General features: G+C 36.8%; 1 protein-coding gene across 1 annotated transcript in view; it reads right to left on the minus strand.

Annotated features, from left to right (window-relative positions):
* Positions 1 to 2,421: 2,421 nt before the first annotated feature.
* Positions 2,422 to 23,115, minus strand: part of LOC138331255 (uncharacterized) — a 43,392-nt gene continuing 22,698 nt past the window's right edge. The window contains exons 28-46 of the mRNA XM_069278761.1: positions 22,686 to 22,924; positions 22,187 to 22,346; positions 20,892 to 20,962; positions 20,199 to 20,356; positions 17,589 to 18,794; positions 17,168 to 17,262; positions 16,425 to 16,958; positions 15,697 to 15,874; positions 14,952 to 15,139; positions 13,930 to 14,618; positions 11,902 to 13,355; positions 7,998 to 11,404; positions 7,399 to 7,677; positions 6,861 to 6,995; positions 5,873 to 6,017; positions 5,518 to 5,672; positions 4,973 to 5,058; positions 3,423 to 4,558; positions 2,422 to 3,086 (exon numbers count right to left, since the gene is read on the minus strand). Coding sequence (XP_069134862.1) covers positions 2,717 to 3,086; positions 3,423 to 4,558; positions 4,973 to 5,058; positions 5,518 to 5,672; positions 5,873 to 6,017; positions 6,861 to 6,995; positions 7,399 to 7,677; positions 7,998 to 11,404; positions 11,902 to 13,355; positions 13,930 to 14,618; positions 14,952 to 15,139; positions 15,697 to 15,874; positions 16,425 to 16,958; positions 17,168 to 17,262; positions 17,589 to 18,794; positions 20,199 to 20,356; positions 20,892 to 20,962; positions 22,187 to 22,346; positions 22,686 to 22,924 — 10,685 coding nt within the window. The 3' untranslated portion in view covers positions 2,422 to 2,716. The remainder of the gene's footprint in view (positions 3,087 to 3,422; positions 4,559 to 4,972; positions 5,059 to 5,517; positions 5,673 to 5,872; positions 6,018 to 6,860; positions 6,996 to 7,398; positions 7,678 to 7,997; positions 11,405 to 11,901; positions 13,356 to 13,929; positions 14,619 to 14,951; positions 15,140 to 15,696; positions 15,875 to 16,424; positions 16,959 to 17,167; positions 17,263 to 17,588; positions 18,795 to 20,198; positions 20,357 to 20,891; positions 20,963 to 22,186; positions 22,347 to 22,685; positions 22,925 to 23,115) is intronic.

A 23,115-nucleotide genomic window follows, 5' to 3' on the forward strand; every position in this document is an offset into this window, starting at 1 on the left:
CGGTGCGATCCACTTCAATTCAAAAGTGCCAACATAAATCAGAGTGAAGTATGTTAAGTACTAAAATATTTGTCAACTTAACTGGTATTCTCATTGATAATGTCAAACTCGTCGGACCTAAAATCTAGGCTTGGGTATTTACTTTATATTAAGTTGATGATTTATAAGTTTATTGTAAATAAATCTCATCGCTGGGCGTCACTGATAACACCCGGTAGTAATTTGATTCAAAAATAATTATTCGATATTTTTCGATAGCTTTTGTTACCAAAATAGCGATAATGGTTGAATGATACTTGTGAATAAGTAAATGAGACAAATTAATGCTTATGTTTGATTAAGAAAGGAAGCGTCAGGAAACGACTTTTTTAATGTATCTTTTTTATCACGAAACAGATATACATTTCAGAACAATTTAAACATAGCATGACCTAAGAAAATATATTTGTACAGTAACACCGTGCTCCGAAAACAGTGTTTTGTGTCTATTTTCTTTCTTAACCCGAATCATAAACTAACAAGGATGCATTATATTTGGCTATGAATTTCTAACTTGTTAACTGGATAAACTAATTTGCCCCGTCTTAAATAGCGTAATCGATAACACAAACAATAAGTTTTATCGCATAGTCCGCCTGATATCCACTGATTTCACACATTATTTTCTTCATATGTCACTAAAATAATATGAACTGTAACGCCTTTCATTGACTGGTAATTCATTATGAAATCATTAACGGACACAATAAAATGACATATGTCGGGACTTCGCGGATGACAGGACTAAATGACGGGATTTTGGCAATAAATCTGAACCTGAGATTATTCCAAATAAATGATGATGTAGCTATGAGATAAAAAGTATCTTAAATTCGTTTTCATTTTGTATGAATTTATGAAACTCGTCTCGAATATAAAATATTTGCTCACCGAAGGTTCGCAAAAATCAAATTTCTTAGGTTCGTTTTATCAAACCGCATATGACATGAACACATGATAATATTTCAATTTATGTATATACTCTAAATGATAAATTTTGCGGAAGGAATGTAATCGGCTTTGGAAAACACCATTGTTTATCGAAATCAACAGCAAACCAATCCAAACAATGCTTCTGATTGAATAAACATATCAACACGATTGTAAAGTACTTTTTATCTATCAATACGTGTTTGAGCTAATTGATTATAATTACGTGTATATAAAAGTAGGTTCTGTGACTGTAAGCTTATTTGTATTTTGCACATCAGCATGCCTTAGTTGTCACAGGCGAAGGTTTTATTAAATGACCTTCAATAGGATGATAGTTCGATCGTAACTTTAGCTATAGTAATCATGGGACAAGGAAGTAATTCCAACCGTGTGGACAAAACAAAACGTGTTTTATCCACACGGTTGGAATTACTTCCTTGTCCCATAACGTTTTGTTTTGTCCACACGGTTGGAATTACTTCCTTGTCCCATATTTACCATTTGAAGTAATTTGTATCCAACAGACTTTTGATTGCATCCTGTGTCACCTGGAAAATCCTGCTGATATTACTTCTTTTAACCCTTATAGCAACCATGGCTACATTATCAGTGACATGTTTCTCCAACCATTCACTGATTTGTCACCAGTTTTAGGCGTGGGAGATTTCTCTGTCAACTCCTAGGGTATGACACGACAACAGAACCATTGAACTATCGTCTCTTCCTGTTCTTTTGTATATGTGAGAACAAAATAATTCCCTACCTACATGTATGAGGATGTGACAACAAAATTACATCCCTCAAGGGAATTCCTGAATGTCCTATCATCGGCAAGCCTCGGGTTGGACGTTCATGAATTTTCCTTGGGTAGTGATTTCGTTGGCACACCTTCTAGATAGGGACAGTTTCTATTAATCAACTCGTGTTTATTAGATAGAAATCTTAATGCATTGATTTTTACTCATACACTTTATATAAATTCCGTGGGTGTAGAATTTTGCGATATACTGTTTGGAACTAACTCGCTAGGAATTATTCCATTGCAGCCTATGAAAGCGTTATTTACGAAATTAAAAGTCCCATAAAATACTAGCAACTCTATAATCCTGTAAACAAACTTCCTTTCGCGGTCATTAAATTTCGCTGTTTTCATTTCAAATCAAGTTTGCAAAGATTAATATTCTCAATAAATAGGAGGAATCACTATCAATAAATAGGATGTAGATAGTATTTCGCGAAAGTAAATCACACGCGAAAGTAAATCACGCGCGAAAGTAAATCACGCGCGAAAGTAAATCACACGCAAAAGAAACTTGGTTTGCAGTATCATATTGTGTATCATAATATATTTTATAATATGATGATACCGTCCGAGACATGTATGTGATAATTTTGTTTCAATTAGTCTGAGAGATTGAACTTTATCATATTCATTGATAAACACAAAAATTGTCTAAGTGCAAGCGTTTTATTGTTCAACAATTAATATCTCATTCAAAGAATCTGTGCCATTTTATAGGTGTTTGTAATTAGTATTTCTCTGTTAAGTCTTGATAATGTTGTTTTTATTTTATACAAATGAAACTTCATAACTTTACCAAAGAGAAAACAAAATTACTACATTGATTGTTCTCTGAATATTTATGTTAATTATCTATCTATTGAAATTATAAAACATGCTTGATAATTCGATTCCATTACACACATATATGGCCAATCAGTTATTGATAGCAAACCTACATTCCTATACATCTACTTCAGCCAGTTGCTTATTGCTCATCTTCACAACGTTTCCGCTGCTTTGCTGACGTTTAAAAAGTGATTGATAGCCTTTCATTTCAACCGGATTACGCATAATTCCTGGTGCTAAAATAGGACTATCTAACAGATTCAGCGGTTCAACATCGTGTTCCTGAAGCATCCTTGGTATCGGTTCCGAATCCATCTGCACCTTGGCTGGCGGAGGATCCTCGTCTTGAACGTCGATAGGATTGTCAGTCCCTGTTTTCGATAACAAGTTTGAGCCGAGGAAGATAGACTTGGCGGAGGCCATTCCCGGATTGAGCTGGCTTGTTGATCCTTGATTCCACAATTCGTCCTCTAAACTCCACGTGCTGTAAATAAAACATGATTATATCCACTTACACATTGGTCATTCAGGCATAATAATAAGATTACTGTAAGAGAATAGGCATTTCCTGCTGTTCGATTCCTTCTCAATTATATTGTGTATAAAATAAAAATTATGTTGCTATCGCATAATTCTGTATCGTGTCTTAAAACTATATATGTGTTATATTTACCTATAGACGCAAATCATGAAGGAAAGAGTAATTAAGATGTATCCGTCTTTCGTAATAATTTATTTGAAAGTGCAACTCGAGCAAATGTTACTTTTAGATATATCTTTTTTCGTTTGTAACATTTGAAAAAGTCAATGATTATCTTACCTATCCACGCGTACAGTGTACTTCTTCAGCTTTTTGTACCTGTAGACAATGAAGATGCATAACCCAGCTACAACAATACTGGAACAGAGAATTATAGCTGTTAGTTTCCCGGCGTTGATCTTACATGTGAAGAAGGCGATGTGATCAGTGCAGTCATAAAGAGGAGGACAGGGGTCGTCGGCACATTCGTTGATTTCCTCGTCACACCATTGTTTGTGGTACCCAGAATTACAGGTGCATGTATACATGTCATAGCTGTCAGCTCTTGCGCTGTCATTACAAGGGGAATTGCCGTTATCTGCCTGTGTACATCTGCCATAGTTACAAGGTGAAATAAGCACAAACACATGTAAGTCTATTCTAGCTGTCCTTTGGCCACCTCTGTCGCTGCCAATCATTTTATAATGTAAATGCCCATGGAAATCAGTCTCCGTTTTAATCCTCAAATCGGTGCGTTTGTATGAGGCACTTTGACTAGGCGTAAATGTGTTATTCGGTACAATGGGATCAGCCGAGTCTTCTTGGACAAGACGCGCTCCGGTTGGATGCATCTCACGGCTAACGAACGTCAGGCTCTCCCCTACGTCAGCGTCAACCATCAGCAGAGATCCAATATGGTGTTTCGTATTGTTACCTTCTAGGAAAATAACAATTTCAGCGTCTAAATGATCCGCCAGTGTAAAGTTATCATTATGGGAGAGGAACCCTACAACTGGTGGGTCATCTACTTCAGTCACGTGTACCGTTATGACCTTTGACACTGGATGGCTGTTACTACAGGGTGAAGTCCCCTGTGCTTCGATTTCAATATATATTTGTCCAGAAAACTCTTGTGGTGGTATGAAAGTCAGTAACCCGTCAGCAGTGACTGTTAATTGGCCTGCTAATGGTTGCTTGCTGGAGAATGTCACTGGGTCATTTTCTGCATCAGACCATGTTAATTGGTGAATTATTGTAGTGTCCTCCGCGGTATGTATGACGTCAGTTGTGATGTTGGGTGGGGTATTAAAACACGTGCTGCGCATCGTAAATAGTCCAAATTGGAATGGTGACGTCAGTGCAGTATCCGCGGCAGCAGCACGTTTCTGTCTAGTAACATCATCTTTACCTTTACCAACGAGTGTTTTATGGCATACCTGTAATAAACCATACCGTATTGATAAAAACATGTAGTGGGTATAACGAACGCGATTTAATGAAATTGCGAAATCATTCTGTTGTTTTTGGCGTATGGAACGAAATACAATTATGTACAGTACATGTATTAAAGTCCGCAATTTTTAATTGCATTATCGGGGGTTGCTTTTATTTTTTTTGCAAACGTTGTTATCGCTTTTCACATCAATGCAATCCAGAATAACAAGAAATTTAACTTGATTTTTTTTTTAAATTATTGTACTAGCATATTTCAATAGTTACATTTCCTGATATCTTTTCTCATATATGATTAATACAAGTAATTTTTATGAACCATATTGACTGCAAGCAAATGCTTCCATAGGCTTGTTTTAAAATGTGAAATGGTGACCGTGTGTAATATGCAACCTTACCTTTGTTATCAGATATGTGCCGTTGTTTAGTTTATTTATGCTTTCAGGATCACATTCCTCTTGAACATGTAACCATTTTCCGTCCTCTGTGAAAACGAATCTAGTTTAATATCGGTATGAGCATACGTGAAAATATAATTGTTCTGCCATTTTATCGGCATTTTATACAATTTTATGTAGGTCTTGAGCCGAATATCGACTTTATACCCTAAAACGCTAGAATACTCCGGACTAGTATACGAGCAAACACCAAATTTGAAAATTGACAGAAAGAATTATGCATACCGAAACAAAAAATATAATTAATTTGCTTTAAAGATTGTTCTATTTCAAAGGCAAAAACATATCTCAAATTAACTTAATATAGATTTTACTATTTTAATTATGCATTCCGGAATAAAATACATATCATTATTTTGCTTTCAGAAATTGTTCTAAACGCGAAAAGATATTGGCGAAATTAAATTAGAAATAGACGAAAATATGTCTGATTTGATAATGTGTATAGAATACTATTTATACTATAAAACCACATGTATATTTACCAGTTGTAGGGTTATCCCAAACAGCCAGGGCGGGCACTGTGTCGTCGTTATAATCAGCCGCGTTGATCCTGACGCTGATCTTCATTTCTAGTTCGGATGACTCGATAACCGGCATCGGAGAAATGAAAAATGACAGTCCCTGGTAGTCCTGGAGTCTAAGAAAAAATATTTTGCCTTTAAGAACTACAAAATGATATTGGGAAATTTAAAATACGATTCCAACCTCATAGCATACCATCCAATAGCCATTACATTGCTTTGTGATCCATTTATTACCTAAACGAACTCTATTGTCTATAATAAATATACGACAACACAATACTACAATGCGCCCTATATCAGAGTATTGATTTACCTGTTTGTGAGAAGTCTTGATGTATACATCATTGTAGTTTTAGGGTCGACTATTGAAGGAGAAAACTCGTCGGACGCATCAGTGCCGTAATTCTTTGTGACGTCAACGGTCGAAAGAGAGCCTATCATTATACCACTGCGACGTGCTATGATACAGGAAAGAAGGATGTTTTTAAAACAAAATACACGTAATACTGACAATAATTTGATTATGCATCATATCACTTGATCATTGAAGTTATGAGTTTGAAGGAAGCTATGTAAATAACACATAGTTCAAACAAAGGATACAGACTCTTTTTATTATCCTGAAGGATATTACATATACGTCGTACTAAAATCAATAATTATCTATTATTGCCTGGTTGAGAGGGCACTATTGCCTCATAGTATTGACGAGGGATGGAATAGTCCCACTATCCCATCACGAGACAATACTATGAGGCAAAAGTGTCCTTTCAACCAGGCCATAATGGGTTTAGTACATCACCCCCACATGTGACTCGCTTTCATGGCATCATAACAGAAGCACGTCAAGCGACACTTCACAACACTTCACAACGCTATCTTCATTTCGACACCACGTTGTTACATTACTAGTACAACATATGAAATATGTGTTTCTATAACAGGATTCAGTTTCATGAAGATTGAAAGTAGAAGAATATAGAACAAGAGTAAACTGTCTTCTGTAGAAAAGCAACATTTGCTTCCATCCCCGCACACAATAGCCTGTGCGCCATCTTTACGTCTTGATCGAAACACAACGTTATATTGACGTCATGCAATGGTGACGTCACAATGCATCCACGTTCAATTTTGCGCCACATCAATAGTGGCCGCTTGCCCTGGCACTATTTCACATATTACGAATACCGCTGAAGAAAAATTTAATTCAATATATGCCTGATTTATTCACAAAAATCTTCACAAAAAGCCTTAACAGCCATACATTTATACGAGAAAAACAAAGATTGCTTCAAACAAACCTTTTATCTCGATGATCACATTAGCATTATCCGTAGATGTCGACGTTTGCTCCAGTTTCTTAATTGTTCCATCTGAAGCCATCATCAGTGTTATTTCTTCGCTTTCATTCAACATCAGCCGGAAATCCTTGCGACCTTTCAGGACATTTTTATAAGATTTTTAATTTACTATTTAACATTTTAGGTAAAATTTTTGCTTAACAGTTCAAGCATAATTTAATAATCTTTAAAAAAAAATACGAAAGCAAACAAACAACATTTTTTTATTGTGTAAGCAGGAAATAAACATATTTCTATAACAAACTGGTAATAATAAGTCTAAAACAAATACATATGCCAATACCGCCCAATTAAATATATACATTTTTTCTTGCGCAATGCTTGATAACTCTATATGCCATCCGCCATGTAAATTTTGCAAGCGCATAAGCGTGTTATCACCAATGACCTTTAAAATGGCGTTTTAAGGCTGCTTAAATAATTACGTGTTGATTGCTGTAAACAGTAAAGCATAAAATAACATCTTTCTGTAACATACGTGTGATACATGTAGGTTTCATGGGAATTGCACTTCTCAGGTGAGATCTCCCCACAGCCACGAGTGAGTGATGAAGACAGCGACCAGGCTCCAGTAGGAAAGTAGATCCGCCATGTGTGTTGTTTGGATGATCTCGGAATTTTGACACGGTTGAGTTCATGTTGGTGCCGTTGAACCAGAAATGTCCGTGGATAATTTCTGCCTGTCCCGTTTTTGATATGCCAGCCTTGATCATAGGTAGAATGTCAGACGTGTTCTCAGTTGTTCCAATACTCCACTCTGTACTCAAGAAAAATAAAATAGAAAAAATATAATTGCAGAATAAGTATGGAAGACAATATTTTTCTTAGTTGCATATACAATCAAGTCATAACTAGAGATAACTTAGTTAACGCCTTGTGCTTATGTTTGTCTAACAAATATATATTTTCATGCCAGTTGATACTTCAATAAAATAAAATCACAAAATCTGACAAAAACTATTGCACATTTGTTCTTAAAAATGTATGATATGCTAAGACCTTTTAACAATAACATAATATTATAATCGTATTAAATATATCATTCAGTTACTCTACACCAGACAATTTTATTCTTACCGTACACATCGGCTATATCATTTTTACTATTCCATGCCACGCCGAAACTGTCCTCGACTTCTGTGAATGACACATCTTTAATGGGATTGCCATTTCCATCAGTAGCGTCATATTCGAATAAAGATTTCGATGCCACATGTTTGACATCTGGGGGATACAGCTCGACATTGAACTTACAAGAGAACCTTCCCGTCGTTCCTGCAGCATTGTAGGCCCAGACATTGAAGTAGTATGCATCGCCGTGGATGAAGAACTTGTCATCATCTAGGTAGATTTGACCATTGGTTGCCAAGCCAACGTCAGTCATATTGTATAAATCGGTGTCATTCTCAGAAGTTCCAATGCCGATAGAGTAGGAGTAAACCTCACTCTCAGGATCTATACAGGACCAGTAGGCCGCTACAGTGTTGTTGGATCCGATATACTCCGTAGGCTCGTCCATGCTGTTCAGGGGATCCAAACATCTGACATATTCACATATAGCTGGGGTTGTATCTACCATAATACCGTTGGATCTTGATACAGATTCCTGTCCGGCGAAGTTCACAGCCTTGATATTTACGTAATATGTATGCGTGTCCGTTATTTCATATTCGTATTCAGACCCATTACCAGGAGAAGCTATTGTAGGCAGTAAATCCAGGTCACCGATTTCAATTTTCATGAGATCAAAGTCACCTGGTAGACATGTTTCTGGACAGTGATCGAGACAATCTTGTTCACAAGGCAAACACATTGTCTGATACAGCCGCATAGCGGATACACTATCCGTTGAGTTTTCATTGTCAGTTACTCCTACCCATATCTCCTTTATGCTACTCTCACCATCATAAAATCCGGTTCCTTGCAAACAGGGTTTTCTGATATCGGTTGGAATGAGAATATGGGTAATTACAACCTCAGACCGGAAGGGATCGAATACGTCCTGGATGCCTGGTTCATTGTCGTTGTCATTTATCGTGTTAACAAAAGTTTTCAAACTTTGACCGAAATCGATTCCATTTGCAATCGCCTTAATGACTCCGTTTATATATAACTTAATATTGTATTTTAATTCATCGCGCGAAGATTCCGATACCAACGCAAATGTAACAATTTCTCGCGATTCATACGGATTTGCATCTAATGTGATCCATTCTTCTACATTTTTGTATTTGCCAACGACCCAAAACATAGCATCCCATATATCACTTCCATTCTGCTGTGTCCCCATAATACTTAAGCCGAAGCCGAACTGTTGAGGATTTGGAAGTTCGCCGTATTCGGTATCTGTGAAATTCCTGCCTTTAACAGTCGTAGTGCCGAACGTTGAGGGCGTTTGTGTGGTTGGCGTCGTGGGTTGCTGAGTTGTAGAAGAGTTAGATTCATCATCTGACTGCTCTGGTATCGTCATATTGAAACTCACCTCGTCGATGGTCGTTCTGTATGGTGGAGTATAATTAGTCGGGAAGAGCTGAGATTCCGATCCAAAAGAAATAATTGATACAATATTATCTCCCCTTGCTGCTTTTAACGATACTGTGTAGTTGCCAGGTATTAGAGAAAACTCAGTACTCTCCATTCCACTTTTGATAAATTTGGTTTGGGCCGTGTTATAACCTATTGTGAGAGTGGCTTTGGTTTCAGTAAAGTCGACGAATTCTGGACTGTATGGTGTGGCCATCTTTTCCCATGAAACACCACTTGAATTATGAGCGGGAAAGGTTGTTCTTTGATTCGGACAAAGGAAATCCTCTTGCGTTCTGGCAATAGCGATCCACGACGTTATTGTATCTTTGGAAGATTGAAACGTGGATATTGAAGACCAATCTGGAGTTATCTTCACATCACCATTTAGAGGGCCGGATGTGTCCACTCGGAATCTGGAACTGCTGACCGAGGAACTAAGTCCAGCCGTGTTGAGTGCGGTCAAATGCACGAAATAAAATGTGTTAGGCAATAACGATAACCGATACATTGTAGCTTTGGTATCCCCTGTCACTAATATTGAATCAACCTTGAATTCATCAGCAACGGTTTTCAAATCACAACTCGTCATTTGGTATAACGTTACCTCAAAGGATGCGATACTGCTTTCAGATTCTGTAAAGTTTCTCCATGAAACATCAAGTTTATCAAAATCAGCGACAAATAAGTCATCATTTCTGTCGTCTATCACGTTTCCGATTTGTAGTTCTATAGCCGTGAAATCAGGAGGAGTGGTGTCCACCAAAATAGCTGATGACGTCACAGACTGACACATATCGGCCTCGTTCTCAGCTACAACTGTGACGTAATAGGAATGACCATGCACCAGGTGAAGGTCTTGTATCTCCGCAAGAGTATCCAGCCCATACGAAGACATCGGTTTCTCATCAAACTGCTCAAATGATCTATACATTGTATCACATGCCGACGTGTTGTTATCACTATTAGATAAGTTGAATGCGGAACTGTTGCTGGAAACTCCGACAAGGTATTGTCTTATCCCTATATCAGACTGAAAATCTGTCCATGATGCAATTATTTTTGAAACGTCTGACTGCACATCTGGTGTTTCGATCGATCCTAGAACTATAAGATCTTTGAATCCTGCCTTGACGCCGTTCGAGGTTGATTTTTCTTGACTTCCAGCCATACTAGTAGCTCTAACTGTTACATAATACGTCACGCTCTGGGCTGTCAGGTTCAGATTACGGAACGTATAAGATGTGTTTAACCCTACGTTAACATAATAGTGAATATTTGATCTGGTTTTCTCGTAGCGATTATTATCACCTAATGCTACCTCATAGTATCTCACTGTCTGTGTAGGACTTCCGGTGTCGTCTCCAAAAGTGTCCCAATTAGCAGATAATTCCACGACGCTCTGCTGGTAGCTTATGTCCTCTTCTAGACCATCGCGGACATCGCCAGGGTTTGGTGGCTGGATACGGACAGTGACACCGTCGGACGCAGACGTGAATGTTCGATTTAAAGCGTCCCTGACTCTTATAATATTTATGTAAGTAAACCCATTCTTCAGACTGAATTCGTCACTATAAAATGTGTGTGCGTTCTCAACAACATCTTCGAAGTCTTTGATTACGTTTCCTAGGAGATCCTCGATTTTCCACTGTACCATTTCTATAGGACATGTATCAGAAAAGCGCCAGAATCCACGAATTGTGTTAAGACTACTTTGGTAATCTTCGTCCACTTCGGAGCCCCCATCACCAACGGTCAGCATGGGTCGAACACTGACCGTTACACTGTCCGAGTAGAACATTTTGGACAGACCGCCTTTATTTGTTACTCTTGCTGTCGCATAAAACATGTCCCCATGGCCAATGTCTAGGTTTCCAAAGAATATTTTACCCGTTGGTGAGATATCTTTATAGCGGCTAATATCAGTATGTCCAGGCTTGGAACCAAGTGCTACCTCCACCCTATGTAAGAAATTGCAAATTCAATGTAGCTTCATCATTCTATTTTTGTTCAACATCAACAATTTCGTTCAACCATATCAACCACGTTCTTTAAAAAAATGTATATACGAGATTGCCATATGCTATATGTAGAAGTACAACTTGAATTACAATAAAAATATTTGTTTTCGGATTACCATTTTGATTTAAGATTCAGTATGAAAAGCCATACTGACTGAAAACAACATATTTATCATGTGGGATACATGGAAATTTTCGGTGCCGACAGCAATAATTTTGTGACTGAATATCTAAATGTTTATATAGTGTCAAATAATCAGACAGAGGTAAGTCGAAAGTTTAAAATAGACAGTTTATGCATATGCATGGTATTTCGTTGTTAACATATCATTAGATATTCAATCTAAGTTTTGAATAATAAAAAATAGAGAATAAAACACACCAAATTACAGACCATTTAAAAAAAGAAATATAAAAGTAATAATATGTATGCTTACTTTTCGATTTCAGTTTCTTCGTCCGCGACATTCTCCACCAAGACTTCAACGTATGTCTGAGGGATTTGACATCTTTGATGAACAGTGATTTCTTCCCGAGACATTTTCGTTACAACTTTGACGCTAGCAGAAGACGGAGGGGTACGATCGACGGTAACAACTCGAACGTACGTCGTGTTTTGATGCAGGACATTTGAAATTGTTAGCTGCACTGAGACTTCTTTAATTGCTGTTTCAACCAAAAATTCAGCCACATCGACAGATGTCTTGCGTCTACCATGCGGTATATCCCGTCGGATGGGTACCTTGTTGTTAGGCGAAAAGAAATTTACTGTCAGTGATTTCACAACACTCTCTTCTTCAACGACGAATTCCCAAGAACATGCCACCATGGACCTTTTCACAGAGATTGCTTCGGTACATTTCAGAGAGCGAACCATAGGTGGTGATATATCGGCGATAACAGGATCAGTGTTCTTAATTTTGACATTACCAGCGGAATCTTCTAATTCTAAGGCCAAAAACGTAGCAATACCAGATTCAGGAGACAGGAAATCAGCTGGGGTTTTCATAGTCTCAATTAATTCGGTGTCTTTCACATCTGTCAGGAACGGAAGACTACCGGCAGAAATAGACATAGTATTAACAGCAGAGTCATCAGAAACATTCCACACGAGATTGAGAGAATCCGTATTAGATTGGTAAAACACATCTCCGTAATGTATATAATGTGTATCGTCGACTTCAGGCCCGATGTAGTTGATTTCCGGAGCCGAAGTGTCGAGTTTGATGCCGTCCGATGTAGATACTATATATTCCTCATTGCAGTTGTGACCAGGCAGAGCTCTAACAGTAACATAGTAGGTATCCCCTTCTGTAAAATCCATATGAATCTGAGCTTGTCCGTGTGACGAGTTGTGAACCATCAGTCCGTACCCAGTGTAAGGTAATACATCAGATTTGTAAGCATCAGAACCAATTGCCCATTCATACTTCCTGATGTCACACGCTTCACTTTCAAATCCAGCAAATGTCACGTCTAAGGAAGCCCGGTCGATAGTATAGTCGTCGTCGACATATTCCTCCCTACCATCAGATATTTGTCCCGGTACGTTTGCCTTGAGTACCACAATTGGTTTAGAGGAAACTACGTCCGATTCCAATCCAGCGCCGTTGGTTACTTTAACGGAAACATAGTATTCTGAATTTGATTCCGTAAACGTTTCAAGTTCGAGGTTGGAAACTGTCATGGTGATTTCGTCTCCTCTGTATTCTATAAAGTTTCCAGTGGTTGATAAATCTCCGGGGGATGTGCCGACTCCTACCCACACCTTGCTGATTCCACTTTCTGGATCCTGTCCAACCCAACTTAATGTTAAAATGTTAGGATCGGTATGTAACACTCTGTTTAAGTCGTCCAGTTCTTCATCTTTCATTGGAAGTCCTATATGTACCTAAAATCATACAATGAAAACAGAATTTGTAATACTTTTTTACATTGTTTCTGATACTATTCTTTTACTTTTTGCTATATCGATGCAGTACAGTTGCCATGTACTAACCGCTGGTTGGTTTTTTTTTTTCATGCAGTTTCGAGGACACACTTTAATTGATACTTTGTAAAATTAATTGTAATAGGTTTATTGATTTTACACTTTATATTTTCTCTTTTTATGATGAATACGGTACATTTTATCTTTGATACTCCAGTTGTTAGTATCACTACCGTAATATGCAAACCTAAAAGCTATACTGTCAACTTCATTTTTTTTTAATTTAAATCTACCTCATCATCCATGGTTGCATACAGAGTATTCAGTTTTGAAACAAAAAATATTCCAGTGTGGATATTGCGACAATAAACTAAACTGTGGAATATCGAGGTTGGGTTCACCAGTGTTTTTGAAGTCGTCAAGTACTTTCGAAGCAAACCAAAACCGAAGCATTACGATGATTGGGTGTGAATGATTATAAAACATTTCCATATATTGGTGCAATTTATGCAGTTAATTAAGTGTTTACATATACCTTTGTGAGTAACGGAGCTGTCCCATCAATCACGACCCCAAATGATTCGTGGGAGGTGGACAGAAGAGCGTGGTTTATGGCTGTCACAACAAGTGAGTACTTTGCACCGTCTACGAGATTTAGTTGATCAATTTCCATCTTGACCGGCCCGTCGTTCAGATCTGGATCTGTCGTCATGTATGGCGCACTTTTAGGCCACGCTTTATGTTTGCTGCCTTGATGTTGTCTGTTGATGAAATATCTGTATTCTTTGATGCCGGAATCATCATCTTCAAATAACCAGGATACATCTAGGTGGTCGTTAAAGCTTTGGTAGCGGTGTCCTGTCTCTGTGTCATGGAGGTAGTGCATGATTGGTGTTGTATGATCAACAATGAATCCGTCTGACGTCACTTCCACCGTAAGCCCCGCCCCATTCTCAGCAGTTACCACAAACTCTACCTCATCGCGATGATTCATGGCAATTGACCTTTCTGTAAATTGGGTCAGGTCATCCACCTCAAAAGTCTGAATATGTTTACTGTTGATGAATAAGGAAACATCATATTTGGAGATGTGGCTTTCAGGATCGGTGAAGTTATCCCAGTTACAGGATTTTGTAGCCCTTTCAGACGAAAAACCAATATCGCTTCCTATGTTTGATCCGTCGAACACAACGCCAGGCAGTGGGTGTGTAGTATCAATAAGTACTGAAATTTGATACAAAGTTTATATATCAGTTGATTAAAACACTGCTTCTTGCCGTTATTGTTCAATATATAGTAATTTTCATTGAAGGGAAACGTAAACTGACCGCTTGAGACAGTGTTTGATTAAAGCAATATTTCACGTTTTCTTTCAAAGTATTCGCAAATTTATGTCTTAAAGCACTGTTGCGAAATTACGTGAATTTGCGTATATCATAAAAATGTTAATCGCTACTTTCCAAACAATAAAATTATCATGACTTAAACATTATCATGACTTTAACACGAAATAAAATATGATACAAATGGTATATATAAATAATAATAACAACTCACCTCCGTCCGACGTGGTGCTGTTCCCTTTCGAGTTGATAGCTGCGTTGTACGCCTTCACAGTGGAATAGTATGTCGTGTTGTGTATCAAAGCAAGGTCCTCTACACACGATCGCTTGAAATGGTGGGTTAGGTTGTGGAAGGTAACAATGTTGTCTTTGCCAGGAGATGTACCAACGCCCCATATAAAGCTGTATATCAATGGGAAAACATAAAACTAACTATTGATTTTTTTTTTTTGCTATTGTAATACAGGATTTTTTTTTTTTAATTAAACATAAACAGTTATTCCGTAAAAAAAGATATTTTTGACTAGAGGTTTTGATAACCTTTGTAAGTCATAACAGAGAAAAAGAGAAATAGATCAAATTATGTTGAAATTGTCATTTGGAACCATAGATAATGATCAACAAAAGATTTAAGACTTTAAGATTGATGGAGCTGTGATTGTTGTAAAGTTGCCATCATAAAATAATTGGGAATTACACGTTGTTTACTGTATGATGTTGGTACTTGTTGTTACAAGTTTGCATACGTTATCTATCTTTATTCTCCTAACTAATCTAACGGAGTCTTAATTTTTTATATTAGTCAGATATTACGAAAACAATTGATCTAACCACTTGTATCGTCAAGGTATTTTTTTCTAAACAATATTCCAAATATTACAATAAGTATAAGTTTACAAGATACCGATATTACAGTTAAACACACTTGATACACTCGGTAAATAAAGCCAAATACATACTCTTTGATACCAGACTCTTCGTCATAGAACTTCACCCACTCGGCACATATAGTGGACGTATCCCACTGATAGTCTATGTCTGTGTCGAGTTTGTCGCCATCATGGACGACTCCCACACTGGGCGGGGTCAAATCAATTAGGATCTGTTCGTCACCATGCCGGGCGGTATTCAGGCCAACTGAAAAAATATAAGAAGAATAATTATACACGACAGTCACATAATATGCTTTATAACATGAAATATTTGTGAGTTCGTGTTGCCGTGGTGTGAAGCTTTCAAAGTGGGTAGAAATATTCGTGGTTGGGGTGTGGAATGACATTTAAACCGACACCTACGACGAAAATAACGAATATTTCTTCCTCAAATTATGTAATGTTACACACACAGTGCATTCCACAAAACCGACACCTACGACGAAAATAACGAATATTTCTTCCTCAAATTATGTAATGTTACACACACAGTGCATACACATATTCCTCTTTTTATTCTAGCATAATTTAAAACTGAATGTCGAAACCGTATGAACTTTCAATGAGGAAGTTATGAACAAAAGTCGAAATGAGAACATGATAAATGCGTAATGTAGATTGGATGTACAACCAACGTTTGGAATTGAATTCAAATTGTTTATGAATCATGGTATACATTTCATCTTTTAAACAACCATGTCTCCATTTCTAGTGAATATAGAGGAAATCACATGAACAATATGCTATAAACAAACCATTGTTGACTGCTCTGAGACGTAACCATGCTGGGATTCCATGACCAAGTCCGAGGTGCTCAATGGCCACATACGGCTCACCTCTTGTGATGTAAGTCTGTAGTTCATATCCTCGAATAGTGACGTCATGTTTTGTTTTACCAAGTCCAAAGTCAACTCTCGCAAGCTTAGAAAGTGGATCGGAAGCATTGAAATAAACTGCTAGAAGGTCGAAATCTTCGTCATAGAATATTTCAAGGACTTTAGTGAATATGGGTGGTGTCGTATCAACCGTGAACGGTGTACTATGGCAGACTGTTGTCACGAGAGCTCCGCCGAAGACGATGCTGTTCAGAGCTCTAACAGTGGTATAGTATTTGCCATCTTGGAGGTGAAGGTCCTTTTGGTAGCCGCTGTTTGTCCAGTACTTCTTACTCGAGTGATGTTGGTGTGGATCGGCCTCCCCCACGACATCCTGCGTACACATTGACTTCCCTACCATCCAGGTATAGCCCCAAATATCACTCTCGTCGTCATGGAAACCGTCAAAGTTCACTGTAATGACATATTACAATAATCAAAATTTAAAAAAAAACAGCTAAAATAGATATGTACATGTACGTTCAATGCTAATAATTGTGATCATGGTTTGTACGGAAACTTAAATTGAACGAACCTATTTCTTTTGTTTTCATTGAATCAACTGAACATTAGAAACAAATTATCAGCATGCATATAAATTCAAATATTAAAAAATGCATTACCTGAAGCTAAGTGGTTGTTGATGGTATATTTCTCGTCCTCTAGAGGTTTATGGCCGTTGAATACAGTTCGAGATTCCTCGTCATCAATTACCATCCTTAAATAATTAAACACATATGTCGAATCAGCTGTATAGGACAAGGCCTATAACATTGATTCATGTTAGCAAATCAAAACATATTTAGGCATAAAAAGTCATTGTCATGCGACCTTAACGACATGTTAAATTATATTTTTACATAATTGTCTTTTGGGTATAAGATTTTATGCATACATAAATTAATTTCTTTTAGGTATATTCTAGATTGGTTTGACAAGTTTAACAACCTATTAACATCAAGGTTCACTTAAGGAATGCACAAGCTTACATAGAAAGTAGAGTTGTCAATATCATCACCATTTAAAACAGACATTTCGCCTTACCTATGGTTTTCGTTCCACGTGACTTCCACACATCTCTGAGTAAGGGCTGCTGAACACCCACTGGCATGCATTGTCACTTTGGCGTCTGGTCCCAAAGGACCTGTGAACGGAGGCGTGAAGTCTACGGTGGTACCTACAGATGACAAATAGGCTGTATATCCTAATACATTGTTGACTTTAGCGTTGATATAATAAGCCGTAGCGTGAGCAAGGTCTAAATTCTCGTAGAGAACATATGAACTATGACCTACGCCAAGACGTTCGTAACTCTTATATGTCCCGCTCAGACGCAGTGAAGCTCTTGGTCCCTCTACAACTTCATGCAGGTCACATATTTCGGAATGGTATTCATAATCAAACGAAACGCACTTAATTGAATATTCCAAACAGAGCTTAGCACAATCTACGGCTGACCTTGCTTTAGCTGATTTAAAATTAGGAGCCGTGAGTTTACCATCCCGAGGGACTCCGAAATACTTTAGTTCGTCATTAACTCCATCTCGAGCTGTAGTCTTGTCAATATCAAGAGAATCCCAGGGTATGAATTCGCTGCCATATTGACCGGAACTAAATCCAAGAGCCTTTTCATGTGAAGGTATCAATGTGCTATCATCAAATACCACCACTGTTCCGCTGATTTTGTTGGGATGACTAGAGAATTTATACGATGGGTCCACTCTACCATCGGGAATAGTTGTATCATATGTTGGTAACATACAGTAGGAAAAGGCTTCCAGTCCTTGTGTGTTCCTAGCCTTCACTGTGAAGTATAGAGGTATACCACTTGGTAAGTCGTTGGTAGGTACTAGAAGAGACGCGCCACCCATTTCTGTCCAGTCTACTACATTTGTTCCACCGTGTTGTGTTCCGATTGCATATAATAGTGTTACTTGGCTTGTTTCGTCTAATGTTGAAACTTCTAGCTTAAAGGCAGCGTCAAGAGGACTTCGGTTTTGAACTTGCTCTAGCAAACATCCCCGAGGACCTTCACGCCTTTTTCTGGAACCTACAGTGTTCGGAGGAAATTCCGGTGGGGAGGAGTCCTCGCCTTTCATTGGTGTTGTAAAGATGTTCTTTTTAATTGTAGGTGTTGTGTATGACCAAATACTCTTATCAAATACTGTTACTGTCTTGAATAAAAGGAATATCTCTGCAAAACCCCTAAGGTCCAGTTTCAAGGGCACAAGAACAAGGTCCATCTTCGCTCTTTCGAAAAATATATAAATAGCATTTAAATGGCATATGTTGAAAAGAAAAATGACGGAATATGTTCCATGATAGCATCATACATTTCTCGTTAACATAATTTAAGTTCATGTCGTGACCCTGAAAAACAATGTTATCTCATATTCACATATTAAAGAATAATCTTAATATAAAGCTGATCAAAACAAATATACTTATTATATCAATGTATCAAAACATCATAAACTAGAGATATATTTATATCAAATAAAAATATATGAATATACATGTATTTTTCTTCCGCTATCAAAGTCTTGTTCGACTGGTCGGGACAGAACAACGAGGTGCATAATTAAAATTTTATGGGGATATTGTTTTTCTTTTTAATTGTATAAAGACTAAGGAAAAGATATGTAAACAAGAAATCTAAGAGTCACCTACATGTGCGTAATTGGTGCAATACGTAAAAACGCATATGTGGCAGTGTAGTGTGAACTTCTACATTGATTTTCAGATATATATATATGTATATTTCAAAATGATTATACCAATGATCCGATGATTTAAATAGTTTTCTTATTAGTTCTGATGTAGAAGATGGATACGTATCATCAAACCCATACTGTAGTTTCCATAGTTATCAACGTCCGATGAATGACTTGGATTACTGTACTTGTCTAAATACATATATGTACAAGCTCTTATCGTTACAACTTTGTATTTGCAGCTCCGACGTTGTTTAAAATATTTCATTTTTCCTCTACCGGCACAGACGCACGCCTGCAGCTGTCTGCCTATCATTCGCAATGTTTGACAAAATTGTTTTTCCAACAAAATCGGGATCTTAGAAACGCTTAAATTATCAAATTTATAATGCGTGCCGCATTCAAACGTTCAAATGACTTTGACGCTTTAATGCACTGGTTCGGGAATTTCCGATTTATTTATAGACAGATCGGACAATCTTTTTTTTCAGTAAATTTGTACCAATCGATCATTGTTTTATAGCGGATCACCTGGGTTACCAAGAAAATAATAACATTTATTTAGCATTACATATCTATATATAATCAAGATCCCAATATAAGTATTAGAGATCACTTTCGACCTATATCGAAAACTTACACGGGAATGATAAAATTAGCATTACCGTTACCATTTTCATAATTAAACTAATTAAATGTTTCTTTTTTGATCAACTATAATTTTAGAGTGCGATGGGTTTTTGTAGCAGTGGTTGCTGAATATTTAATATGCGAAAAGTGGGGAAATCTAGATATTTTCACTAAAGTTTATTATCGATATCTATAATGAAAACATGAGCATTTTTTTGTTATCTTCAAGAATTATCTCACAGTACTATTGATTTCCGTTTGATCTATTCCCCTTCCTATTTCCGTATTAATTTTCAAAGTCGGTACTCACGCTACATCCAGCGGAAACTTGCTGAATCCTATACTGCCCGTGGTAGGGAAACTCGTTTGTAATAGATAGCCGATAAGCTTTATACCTCCTTTGGCAAACCCCAAATTAATTGCAGCTGTACCCCAGACGGTCGCGCCCACGCCGGGAGTAACAGTTACCTTAGAAGATAAAAAAGATTATAACACAAACAGTACATGTGTCAAAATTAACTTTACAATGATATCAAAGTTTAAAGCTGATTTATAGGTAATTATCAATATCCTAAAAAGATAAATGATTATAATGTTAACGAATAAATAATTTAAAGCATTATGTTTACAACAAGATGTACGTATCTAACACATGTCAAATCTAGCAGTTCATAAGAGAATTACACCAAAATGTGCCATGAAATTTAAAAAAAATCCAGTCGTTCACACTAATGAAAAAAGATCCTAATAAAAAGACGCTTCACTCATTTTTGAATCACCTTTTTCAACATTGAGCAAAAATGTGAACACATTAAGGGAGGATGTTGGTTAGTTTTCCAGTAAATGTGTTTTCAGCGCAGATTTTGTTTTAAAATATGTTTCAAAATAAAAGTGTGTTCAGCTCAGATTTTGTTTAGTTTTACTGCAGTAAAAGTGTGTTCGGCACACATTTTGTTAAGTTACACGGTAAAGGTGTTTAGTATGAAACAAGGGTCTCACTTACTCTTGCTTTCATGCTAAGGAAGCAGACTCCCAGTGAAACATCAACGGTAAGCGATCCACCCGCTCCAAAACCTAATAGCAAAAAGGGTAATGTCAAAGAGATGTCAAACTTTAAAATTGATTTTATTATCTTATAATCGATTTCCTTTGTACCTGTTTTTAATTCGATATTGAATTGATTGGTCTATATCTTTTCTTCACGCCTCTATATGAAACATAAAACGAAATACGAGATTATAGTGACGTCACATTAGAGAGGAAAAATAATATCTAAGAAAATCGATTGAATCGTACATAACACGTGTTTTATTTTATAAAGTAGCATGAAAATAATAGTTACATTTATCTTTTGTATAAACATTGATATCACTATTATTATATTTTATTTTCGGTGATTGCTAAGTGTCAAACAGTTTGCAAACAAAAACCATTAAACTTCTATAAGATTGAAATTACAGTGACATCAATACTTGAATGTATATGTTTTCATTTTTATAAACACCGAGTCAATATTCATTTGTTCATTGCACAAACGCTGCATTCTCCATGGTACCGTGCTTTGATAAACAATCTTATTATTAATATGAAACATTAGATAATCTTTCTGACATGTTTTGAAGAAATGACATATCTTATATAAAACTTAAGGATCTTTCTATCCATATGGTGTTCTATCGCCCTTGTAAAATTTGAAATAATGACGTCGGCGACACCCTCGATGATCATGTTATCTAATCATGCGATATTATAAATATTTTTCATATGTGGATAGGAAGGAGAGGAATATTCTACATGAGGGTCACAAAATGATGTCACACCCAAGGCTTGCCGAGGGTTTTTCAATATATTGTGATCCCGAGGGTAGAATATCCCTATCCGTCATTTCCATGTATGAAAGTGTATTTTTCTCTTAACATCGATGCTTTATTGCAATTTTACTACTATGTATTTCCGCCATTTTGAAACAATTTAAAAAAGCGACTGCAAGTCAATTCTCCATATATGAATATTTTGCTAACACTGTGACATCACGAGGCTTTATTGCATGGGTAGCCATGCAATACAGCCTCGGATGACATGAGTGTATTGTCCTAGACCAACCAGAATTGCACGTGTTGGTATGAGAGGAAACACTATATGGACCTCAACAAATGTCCATAATTGGTATGTATGTCCTTTTCAGAATTTATGTGAGACGGATATATCCTGTAAGGAAAAACGCTGTCCTTACTGTGGATCATAAAATGTAGCTATTCAAAAAAACTAAACGGAGAAAGAAAGAGAAAGTCCACTTACCTAGAGTTAACGGAACAGGTCCAACCATAAAGAGGCTTTGTAAATTGAAAAATGTGATTTCAAACGGATCTATGGGAATGTCCACGTCGATACAGAAATCCATCTTGTCCTGAAATTCTTTGCCTAAGATTTTCAAAAGGCCTTTTGGGTTCTTGAAAAGCTGAAATATCGTAATGTCTGATATTTTCATCCATAAAATGAATAACTAAACCGCAAACACCAGTATCATTACCATTTTTCTTTCCATATCGGTGCTGAAAACTATAAAACTTATACAATAATACCACACTGACGACTTCTATTCAATTATATATATATATTTCGACGACTTTTTTTCTATAGCAATCCTTTCTATATTCCATGTATTTCTAATTTCTAACAGATTTTAACAAAACAAACAAATAACTGATATTTGGAATTTGCTTCAAAAGATGTAATTAATAAACAGTGATTTTCTCGCCTGAAGAGAAAAGATTAGTATCGAGATGTACGAACTTACCTCGGACACAACTGAATCTCGAATTTTTCCAATAAGATGCATGTCATGTGAATCCATGACGTCGTTTTGCGATATCGATAGAATCATATCACCGAGTGACATTTTTCCTATCTCAGGTAGAGAAATCCCTCCAAAACCGGAGCCTAAATGTGGTAGATGAATTCCAGAGCCTAAATTTGGTAAGCTGATGTTCGGTAAATGGATACCGGAGCCTAAATTTGGTATCGAGATACCGGAGCCTTAGTGCGGTAAAAGAAAAAAAAACACATTCGGTATGAATAGGCAAACAGAGAGACAGAAATATTCATTTCCTTTTTTTTGATTTAAATCGTATGTTCCTTTATATTTCATATTCATATTTTGTTCAATTCATATTCAATGTAAATTTTGAAAGGTCAATTATGAAGCTTAGTCATCTTTCTCCATTGGT

This window comes from Argopecten irradians, chromosome 9 (assembly GCF_041381155.1).
Source record: "Argopecten irradians isolate NY chromosome 9, Ai_NY, whole genome shotgun sequence".
Taxonomy (NCBI): Eukaryota; Metazoa; Mollusca; class Bivalvia; order Pectinida; family Pectinidae; genus Argopecten; species Argopecten irradians.